The 10733-nt window shown below is 43.5% G+C and overlaps 1 protein-coding gene across 1 annotated transcript; it reads left to right on the top strand.

The window, feature by feature from the left end:
- Positions 1–557: 557 nt before the first annotated feature.
- tmem74 (transmembrane protein 74) lies at positions 558–2985 on the top strand. The gene is made up of 2 exons (XM_085802763.1): positions 558–687; positions 1324–2985. Exon 2 carries the CDS (start codon positions 1391–1393, stop codon positions 2237–2239), a length of 849 nt encoding a protein of 282 aa, XP_085658889.1. The 5' UTR covers positions 558–687; positions 1324–1390; the 3' UTR covers positions 2240–2985.
- The last annotated feature ends 7748 nt before the right edge of the window (positions 2986–10733 follow it).

Raw genomic sequence — 10733 nt, 5'->3', positions numbered from 1 at the left:
TGCAGGTCCAAATTTGTTTTGACAACCCTAAAATAGCCGTTAGGTGTGTTTGTGTGCTGTGACTTGGGATGTGCAGCCTGTTTTTCACTGGCACCAATATGTCTTGTCTTATATGATGCTGAAAGGATTTTTTTTAAACATCTGTAGGCTACACCCGTGTTGATTTGACATCAACTTTAAGGCATTTGAGCTCCTGTAAATTCTCCCGTGTTACTCATTTCTTATCTCGTCTCCACTGGAGCTTTTATTCTCCTTCACAGACATTGCAGTGGCATCGGCTCCTCCTCAGATGTTTCCTACAGAAATGTGCTCGTCAGATCCCAGGCTTCCCCCTCAGCCTCTCACATCCTCATCCTCATGCATGTTGACTGACTGCTAGTGATCTCAATCGGCTCACAGATAGCGGCGCTCCTTTCAGCACCACAGCGCTGGGCAAAGCAGCTGATGCTGTGTGTGCGTGCGTGTGTGTAGCTTGTGTGCATGTGACTGTGTTTGTGTGTGTGTGTGTGTGTGTGTGGGAGGGAGGGACCAACGGAGAGCTCCCCTCAGCCCAGCCTGCACGCCACAGCATCGAGCACGGGAAGGGAACACAGCCGAGGCTGTTCAAAGCAAATTCACTGATAAAGCTGGTTTAATGTGGACTCGCCTATGAAGAGGAGAAGGCGGAAGGGATGCTGAGATAGCGCGGTGAGTTGATTTGTTCTTATCGGAGCAGTCTGAGGGAGGTTTCTGATAGAGATCCGATTCGAAAAAAAAAAAAATGAATAATAAACCAGGGTTGTGGATGACTGGTCCACCCTTATGCAGAAGAGAATCTCACATCTTCTGCAGGATTCAAGAAAAGTGTGCGGGAGTGTATTCTGAAGTGTTGTAAATGCGCGAGGCACATGATTAATATAATCATTCGGAAGTAGACGAACTACACAGCCTGTGTTGATTTTATAGCTGTGATTTCTGCATCTGATTTAGTTTGAGCCCCTTTTTTCTTCTTTTTTACTAATGCATTACAGGCAGAGTAAAGAAATTAGAACAGGCTACAGCTTAAACTCTGTTTCTACGTGGGCTGTTTTCCTAATTGGATACAGAGGTATTTGGCTAATCACAGCCGCTATAAGCTCCTTTCAAGAAGGGTCCGCGGATTTCTCTGAGACGATCTGATCAACTTTTAAGTGGTGCTGGTTTCAGGAGGTAAAACCATGCATGTGTATTTCATGCACCAGTGTTAGGCAGAAGTTTTGCGCATGATCATGTTTCAGGCTTTGTAGTGAGGGCGAGCTATAATTAAGATGCACCATTTAACTCCGAGCTGTGTCCTCTTATTAGGGATGCTGTGGGGTGAAAACACCGTGGGAGGAAGGCTCAGAGTGAACCAGCGGGCGGCGATAAGCCAATGGCTTCTCCGGAGCTGCTTCCCGCAGATGAGGGAGGCAAACAGTCTGATGATACTCCCGACGTCCTTGACCGAGTTCGCAGCGCTCTGCATGTCCGTAAATCGGGCGGATCAACAGGAGGAGCGCTCCCGGGGGAGGCCGGCTGTAACCCGGCCCGCAGCTGCCATGGCCGGTGCCTTTCAGCACCAAGGACGGCGCCGCGCAAGGGGGGCGCGGAGATTAAACTCGGTCACCTCGGCGAGGAGAAAGTCCGAGTTTGTTGCGACGAGGAACTAGAGACATCTTTCACCTACATCGATGAGAATGTTAACCTGCGGCTGGCCAGCCCCGACACCAGTTGCAGAAGCGCTCACAGACCCGTGCGCAACGGCGAGCCATGCTCCGAGACGTTACCGGAGCTTTCCTTCATGTCCGAGGACGATCTCTCCTTCGGGGAGGGCTCGGGAAGTTCTATAGACTACGGCTTTATCAGTGCGGTCACGTTCTTGGTGACTGGGATCTCCTTGGTGATCATCTCCTACGCAGTGCCTCGTGATGTGGTGGTGGACCGCGACAGCGTGTCAGCGAGAGAGATGGAGAAGCTGGAGATGGAGAGCGCTCGGATAGGCGCCCACCTGGATCGGTGCGTCATAGCGGGACTGTGCCTGCTCACGCTGGGCGGCGTGGTGCTGTCCACGCTGCTGATGATCTCCATGTGGAAGGGGGAAATGTACAGGAGAAAGGTCATCGCTTATTCCAAGCGCTCGGCCAAACTCTACGGCTCCATCAGCCTGAAAACTAGATCCAGTCCCAGCCACTCATCTGTTCATTTGTCCCTGGAGGAGGAAATGGAGGAAACTTTAACTTAAAAAGCTGCTTTGCATATAAACCTTTTGTGTATAACAGAGGAATTAATGCCATCCACACACATTCTCTAACATGTCATAGCCTAAAACTGTATTAAAAGTGTAAGTCTGCAACATTTTGTGTCCTGTAGCAATCTAGATCAAATATACATGTATCCACAGGCAGGCAGAATGGACAAGAAAGGCACTCTGATGAAAAGTGAGCAATAGCAAGAAAAACATGATGATGATGTCAAATTGTTCGCAAATGATTTAAAATGGCAGCACACCATAAAAGTAAGCTTTGTGTCACAAACACTGGTTCATTTTTTTTCTTTCTGCACAAGACACAGTGTCTAAAAGCTTCCATTTATTATTGAGCCTATTCATATTTAATGCGAATGTTTCCAACAGCAAAATTGTGCACGGACATATTTCAGGAAGTAAAGCAAATGTGTGTCCCCAGGGCAGGAGAGTGGGAGTAAGGAGGGATTTATGGCTGTCCCTGTCCACCGTGATGTGGGGGAATCAGCTCAGTGGTCCACATGGTAATATCCAGTGACAGTCCCTCTCTGGTGCAGTGCTGAGGTAAGCCAGTAAGCCTGGCGTCGTGCATCTGAGCCAAAGCTCCACGTCGGTCTGATTGTACTGAACAATTTGACTGCATTCGACAGTGCTGACATGCACTGTGCGCCCTCCTCGGCTCTATGTTGATCCTCTCTGCTCCTCTTCCCCTCCATCCTCCCTAGTCTCCGCCTCAGGGGACTGTTTTTTTTTGTTTTGTTTTTTATCTGAGACTTATTGCTCTCTTCAACCTAGAACACTGCAAAAGTGTGTGGGAAGGGTCTTGGATGACCAATAGCCAAGTGCCTGTGACATTTCAAGGTGGATAGGCCTCTCCTTACCCATCTCATTTTCTCTTTCTATCTCTCTCTCTATGTGAGGATGGACTTAGGAACACCTAATCGCACATGAAAGAGTTGCCCTACTTCCAAAACCTTAAGCCACCACTACTTCAAAGAGCAAATTACTCCCCCAAAGTGAGGTATCATTCTTCTCTAAAAGGTCATATTTGATGCTATCATGATGATTTGCTGACTAAAACATAATGAGTGACACAAAGAGCTTAAGAAAAGAGGTTTATCATGTCCAAACTTGCTAAAAAAAATGAATATGCTAATGCCCCCACGAGCAGACAGGTTACAGACAAACTTTCTTGTCTTGGTAGAGGAAAACTTTAGTGTCTGTTTGACTTAATATAAGTTCATGTACTGTATGAGCAACCCCATAGGTTATTATTGTTACAGCCTGAGGAGGCCTGCAGAAAAGGATAAAGGATGCCATGCAATTCTCTTAAAAAACAAAGTCACTTTTTTCCACATAGGCTTCCCTGTGAGGCTCATAAATCATGCATGAACCACTACAATTCCTCTGTATTTGCATATATTCATATACAGAGCCAGAACGCTGCATTCTGCAAGACACGTGCTAATGACTCTTATGCGGTGTCAGTGTGTTACCTTGGTTTCTTGTCCTATCGTTTTCCAGGGCTGCGTGACCCTATTTCGAGGCTTACATTCAGAACGACATGAGTCAGGCTGTCTTAATGAGATGCGTAGGCTGATTACTCCATGGTAAACAGCTCCGGGCCACACTGTTGCTGTGCTTTCATTCAGTCACATTGCTTCCGTGTGTGCTGTCACTGCAAATACATGTAGTAAGAGCCAGTCAGTCAGTGCATAGGCAGAGGAACCAGGGTGTTTGAAGTGAGAGGATAGGATCACTGGAGTCTGATAAAGTACTCAACCAGCTTAATCATTCAAAAAATCATTAATTAACTAATGCAGGTCTGTGTCACTACAGCTTTCTGTCTTCTCTGCTTGTGACCACAGAGCTGACAAGCATGTATCACTGGGAAAAAAAAAAATCAACCATTAGATTTTTTTCAGTGTCAGTCAAATGCCAAATGAAGAGATTTCCAGGAAGGGTAATAAAAATTAATGATCCAAATGAAGCAACGTCGTGCTGTTCTCTTCACGTACTGTAAGCTGTAAATTCACAACCAGTATTACAGATGTGAAAGTGATATTACATTTAGCAAGCACTCCTGATGTTGTTGGCTGTGGAAACATGGTGTGACGCCCAACTTCATTTCTTCCCACTTCCTTCCTTTCAGACTCGCCAATATATTCATATAAAATTAAACTTGTTCAAAACATTGATGTAGTACCTGTGCAAAAAATCATGAATGGTAATATTGAGTGGCTATTTCGAACTTAGTAATGACTGTATTACACACGCAGTCTTTCAGTGCATCATTGTCAAAGTCATATTCAGAGGTGGCCTCCTCTGTGAGAATGTCACTCTCGATAGACACAGGATCAGAGAGGCTGGAGGGAAACCATTAACACTGCAGACTTCAAACAGACTCATCTGCAGCATGTACTGTAATGCACTACAACACTGTAGATTTTTAGACATATACTAGTCCTCCCCCACTCTCTCTGCTATTCCATCTTTATCCTCCCCCCTTCTCCTTTCTGTCCTCCTCCATGGTTGGCACCGTGCCTCATAGCCAACACCAGGCTTCCCCTCATACAGCCAACTAAACGTGTTTGGGGGATTTAATCAGGGATTTGCTTGAAGCGACAGCATTTTACACGCCAAGCTCAAGTGTATTTCCAGAGGTTTCATGCATAAGCTCTTTATCCTTGAGCAGTGCACAGCTAAATCACCTCTTATTGATATTTGGTTGGCTGCTCCGTAAGTCGATCCCTTCAGGTAAGGCCGAGGAGCAGCTGAGCTGCTGCCATCAGCTAATTTCCCCAAGGTGTTATTACACTCCCCCAACTTGTCAATGATAATTCTGTGCGTGTGTGGGAGAGAGAAAGTGTTTCTTCGTATGTCTTTGCTCAGGTGTTACGTATTACTCTAGATTAAAAAGCTGCTGACCTAAAAAATTCAATTTCATACCATTTGTGTGAATATATTTTATGTCCGACAATGGTCTGAATAAGCCTCTCCAACCGGGAACAACATGGGTCTCTGAAAAACGCAACCTGAGGGCAACACAAAATGTAAATGCTGTATATGGAGTAGAAGGAGGAGTTCAACATTTTGGAAAATATATGTTTTGTAATGTTCTCATCTTGGCTTATTAGCATAAAGAAGAAAATTGAAATGGTTCGCCTAGCTCTTTTCAGTGGTAACAAATCCACGCTTCAAAGCTCAGGAACCCCTGAAGTAAAAGTCCCAGCTGTCCTGGACAATGTTATGTTACTCATGGATTGAGCTTTTCAATGACCTGGATCAGCTTTAAACTGCAGGTTTAATCATCAGTACAAAAAGTTAAAATCTGCGTTAGAAAATACAAGACACAAACCTTAACTTTGAGGTTGATATTAATGCTAACCTCGGTTTAAAGGTTAAAGGTTAAAGGTACTTTATTTGTCACATATACAGCTAGTACAGTGAAATTCTTTCTCTGCATTTAACCCATCCCTGAGGAGCAGTGGGCAGCCACGGTGCAGCGCCCGGGGACCAACTCCAGATTATGAGCCAGTGCCTTTGGTCAGGGGCACTGACTGGAGGATCAGGCTAGCTGGCATGTTTTTAGTGGTGGGGGAAACCGGAGCACCCGGAGGAAACCCACGCAGACACGGGGAGAACATGCAAACTCCACACAGAAAGGACCTGGGCGGCCGGGGATTCGAACCCAGGACCTTCTTGCTGTTAGGAAACAGTGCTAACCACTGTGCCACCGTGCCGCCCCGATTTTTAATATATTTAAGCAAGCGATATTTAAGCAAGAATTGTCTGGTGATTAAGCTCAAAGTTCTGGGAGGGAGTCGTCAACAGTAGATGTTAGCTGAAGATCACAGCGGTGAGGAAACTAAAAACATTTTTGGATCAACTTTGGTTGTATTCAGTGGCTTTGGCATACTCTCATACAACATCATGGGTATTGTAGTACTTAGACTCATCCACCACAACAAGATGACAGATAAAACATAACTTCCTAATAACAATTTGCAAATGATTGAAACTGGTGGCGGTAACAGTAAACCTTTATAACTGTTATCATCTGGGAGAGTCCTGTGTTTCTAATTAGGATTAGGATTTTGCTAGACATTGAAACAAATTGGCCATTCATGATATTGAAACCCTTCTGGGACTATAGAGGCCATGTTGCAAACTCCTTTAAAACATAATTTCTTCTCTGTTTAATCTATCAACAACAACAACAACAACAACAAAAAAAGTGTAAAAACCACAAGATTTTTCTTTTTCATGGGTGCAGTGAGATCCTGTCTCCAGTGGATGCTTGGAAATGTAACAGCCAAACTCCAAGGGGTCTCTCACTATATCTGCCCCTTTATATTATAAAAGTGCTTCCAACTACAATCAGATTTTGTTATAATTGGCCAGAGCCAGGCTGTTTCCCTGTTTCCAGATTTTCTGCTAAGATAACCTGCCTAGCTCAGCATATTTACCAAAATGTCACAATATTCCTGCAGTACGTGTACAATACATGCAGCTACGTGCTGTGTGAAGAACATAGATATTCATGTCTGTGGTAAGTTTGCCCTCCTTCCATCAGTGGATAGTTTGTTTCCTAATCACTCTCTGAGTTTTTTATTTATTTTTTTTTTTATTTTCACAGGTTGTCAGCTCTAATTAGGCCATTGTGTGTGTCGGTATGTGTGTGTCAGCGTGGATGTGTGATTTTAAGTTGTCTTGGGAGGCCAATCACTCTGCTGTGATTCCCCACTCCTGGAGGGGAGAGACACACACACACACACACACACTATTGCTGATACTTAGGAGCTGATATTCAAATCTGGCTCAGGATCAGATCCAACACACACTCGTCTCGATTGGATGAGGCACATTGTACCTGAGTAGTAGCGTCTATTTGTAGGCATTGGATCATTGAAGAACACTGAGGTAGCAGCTTTCTTCTGGATGTTGTGCTTCAAAGCATCCTTAGTCACATCCTCCGCATGTATCCTCTTTCACTGGGATTTCTCGTCCTCAGCACCTGACAGGTGACATTCGAGCTGGTATAACACCACTATTTGGTGTGTCAAGTATACACCAGTGATGGTTGGACTTAATTCTTACCGTCTATTAACATTTTATAGCTGTTTTTCCTTCTCATACATGTTTTCTGAGCCAAGAAATTATGCTACAAAACTCACTTTTAGAAGCAAATAAATCTGATTGGTTAATTACATCTCTGCTATCTAACCAGGTTAATAAAAACAATATCTGAAAACTAAAGTACATATTTCACTTTTTTGTTCTTTTGTTTCTATTTTTTTCCTGCAAGGTAACCAATTATGAAAATTGTGTTCAGAGAAAAAAACAAGTTTCCACTCCGATTGATTGCCTAGGAGGGGGAGACTAAAGCCAAACTCTGCAGGGACATGACTTCATACTCCATGGCCCTACTCAGACAGGATATTTTTAGTCAATGTGCATTTTTGGAAAGCTCATTGTATTGTAAATGTAGTCCACAAAGCTCATCGCTCAGGATGCACTTAGATGGGCTGTTTTACATTTAGCCTGCAAGAGCATCCCCGTTTAGCCCTTTCCTGTTGTTTGCTCTCTTTAAGTCAGTGTATTATTAGATACTCTGTCCTCATAGGTACTTTACTTTCTTGTCCTGTCCTTTTGCTTGTGTCATATTTTTTTGCAACCCTCAGCGACTCAGCAGTTTCCCACATACGCTGCAAGACTGTAAGACTGAACAAAACCCTATTCTTACAAGAAAAGACCACAGCTAGTGCTCCATGTCAAATCGATTTATATCCCTGGTCGACACTAAAACTGTCCTCAGAAGCGCTTTGTCACCCGCTCGATGGTCAACCTCACTGATGCTTCTTTAGCTGCCTCATCCCGCAGCCGGCAATCAAGCCTGCCATAACCCAACATGAGAATGTCTGCAGAGCCATTTCCTGTGTTGTACTTGGCACCTTAAAATCACTTCCTCAGATGGATAAACCATCAGTGCTTTGGCTGCTATGGTAGATCAGAGAGGAAATGAGGTGATCGGTTGGATCAATCTTACAGTAAAACCACTCAACTGCTCCATGGAGCCAATACAGGTTACATCTCTGTCTGTCTCAGCCTCTCGGATCATCCTACTGAGAATTTTTTAAATGGGCTTTTTGCACTGGCAGCAACGTGGTTACGGCGGCTGCTTTAACAATAATATTACCATCATATTTTCAATGGGGCTAAATGCCTCATCAGCTTAGCCGATACAGTTAATGTAGATATATTGCTCAAACAAATCACAAGCTCAGTTCACCTCTTGATCACCTCGCTGTTAAGCTCCCTCTGTTGTAAATCACACAGCCGTGCTGGGCTCCATTGATTTAATTTGTATCAAATTGCTAATGCAGTTATTCGTCATGCATGGCCTCCGTGTATGCATGTTTCCCCCATTATGCTTATGCATTTACCTCTAATTACAGTAAATAAGGATTGCTTGCTTGTTTGCTGCAGTAAATACTGTAAGTGGGCTATAGCGTGTGGCTTCTAGACATCAGTGAGCCAAGAAAATAGCTTGTTTACATCTTAACAACACAATGGAATGGCATGCTGACAAAGCTGTGCATTAGTACAGTATATCATGTCTCTTTGTCATGTTTCTGAAGTAACAGCTACATTATAGGTTGAGTTTAACCTCGGGGAGCCAAGACTTAACAAATAAGACTCTACAGCAGTGGTTCCCAACCTTTACCAATTCATTGCCCACTTGAAAATCTCAAAAATGTTGGCCACCCAAATCCAACTAACAATACAAAGGCCAAATAACAAAAGGAACACACTGTCCACATTGCATGAGCACTGATAAGTGTTCACATAAGGGTTGGATCTCTGCTGTGTTGCTACTCCTGCCAGCTTCATCTCTCATCATAGACTTGAAGTGAGATTTTCCTTTATGACAAATTGATTTCTTATTATTGACAGATAACAGCAGTGACATACAGCTGCAAAAATATAAATATGTTAATAATGTATACTATTACAAGTCATATTGTTTCACATGTGTGTGCTGTATCGTGTTCAAATAGACACTGGCAGCCATAGTAGATGTCAGTTTTGTGTGATATTGCTGGTATGATGTAAGTATGACATCAGCGGGTCTTTGATGAAGACTTTTCTCTCTTTTTCTAAATGTGCACAGCACCTGTGGAAATAGGCAAGAGGGTGAATCTTTAGGTCATGAGCTGACAGACACATGTCAGGTTGTACTCGGGCTTAGCATGTCAACATAACAACCAAGCCAACACTTTGATGTGAGTGTGCAGCAGATGCAATGTTTACAACACTCACCATCACTGTTCAAAATGTTATAGCATGTTAAGATTTGGTAATAAGCACTAAAAACAACATAGGCTAAAACAAAGGTTGATGACTCTCATTAGTTTTGTGGGTTGTCAGAAACTGAAATATTGGATAACTGCAAATTTGGACATGATCATGATACTAGAAAAAAAAAGTAAGCATATCACTAAAAATGAATTGAAATACAGTATGGAAACAATTGATATGTGAAAAAAAAAGTGCCAGTCTTTTTAATAGATGCTTGATGACACATTTCACTATCCTGGCTCATGAGCATCTGTATGACGGGTCCACCCAGTGGTTGTGGAAATATTTTAGTGTAGACTAAAGCTGTCACCAGTCTGACCAACAGACTGTGGAACCGACACCGCCTTCCCTAAAGCCATGCTGCTAGCTCAGCTACAAACAGCAAGAAGCTGCTGTTCCAAGTCTGAACACTGGCTTAGCTGGTAGTGACCTTTACACAGTTGTGATTGCCATGGTCATAGAGGAATGGGAAAAATGCCACTGCCATCATAATTTCATATATACTTCAACCAGAGTTGTTTGGCATTCAAGATTGCCATTTATCCAGAATGTATTCAGACAAAACTGTGGCTTGTTGGCCGCACCCTCAGAGGTTTCTGCCACCAAGACATGTATTTAGAACTACATGTCCAATCTGCTTGTGCACAATAACGTGTGTCTATTTGTGGCTACCAGCACCTCTAGTGTGCTATAGTCTCACAGTCAGCTGGGCAGCAGCTAGAGGATAGGCAGCAGATCAAAAGCAGGTGCTGCAGAGCAGATTGTCTGCACTGCATTTCATTTGCCCCCAGTGTTGTGTTACCAGCGAGCATCGCGCTGCTGTGAAATGATACAGGCATGGTGTAGAGAGCGAGCGAGCAGGATGTGGAGAGAAAAGACGCCGAAAGAATGAACACACACATTAGGAACACACACTTACACATTTTTCACACATGCATGTACACACTCAAGACAGCTGTACGCATGTATGGACTCTGACACACAACCTTTCAGCTAGACTCAGCTACAGAGAGATATGAGTCATTTCATCGATCACTGTAGAAAAAGAAAAAGAAACTGTCATAAAAACTGTGTTATATTACTGTTTCATCAGAGTATTGTCACTGATACATGACCGATTTCAGTAAAGTAG

Source organism: Trachurus japonicus, chromosome 16 (genome assembly GCF_045865225.1).
Source record: "Trachurus japonicus isolate A0001 chromosome 16, Traja_1.0".
NCBI lineage: Eukaryota > Metazoa > Chordata > Actinopteri > Carangiformes > Carangidae > Trachurus > Trachurus japonicus.
This window is presented reverse-complemented; position numbering and strand designations above follow the sequence as displayed.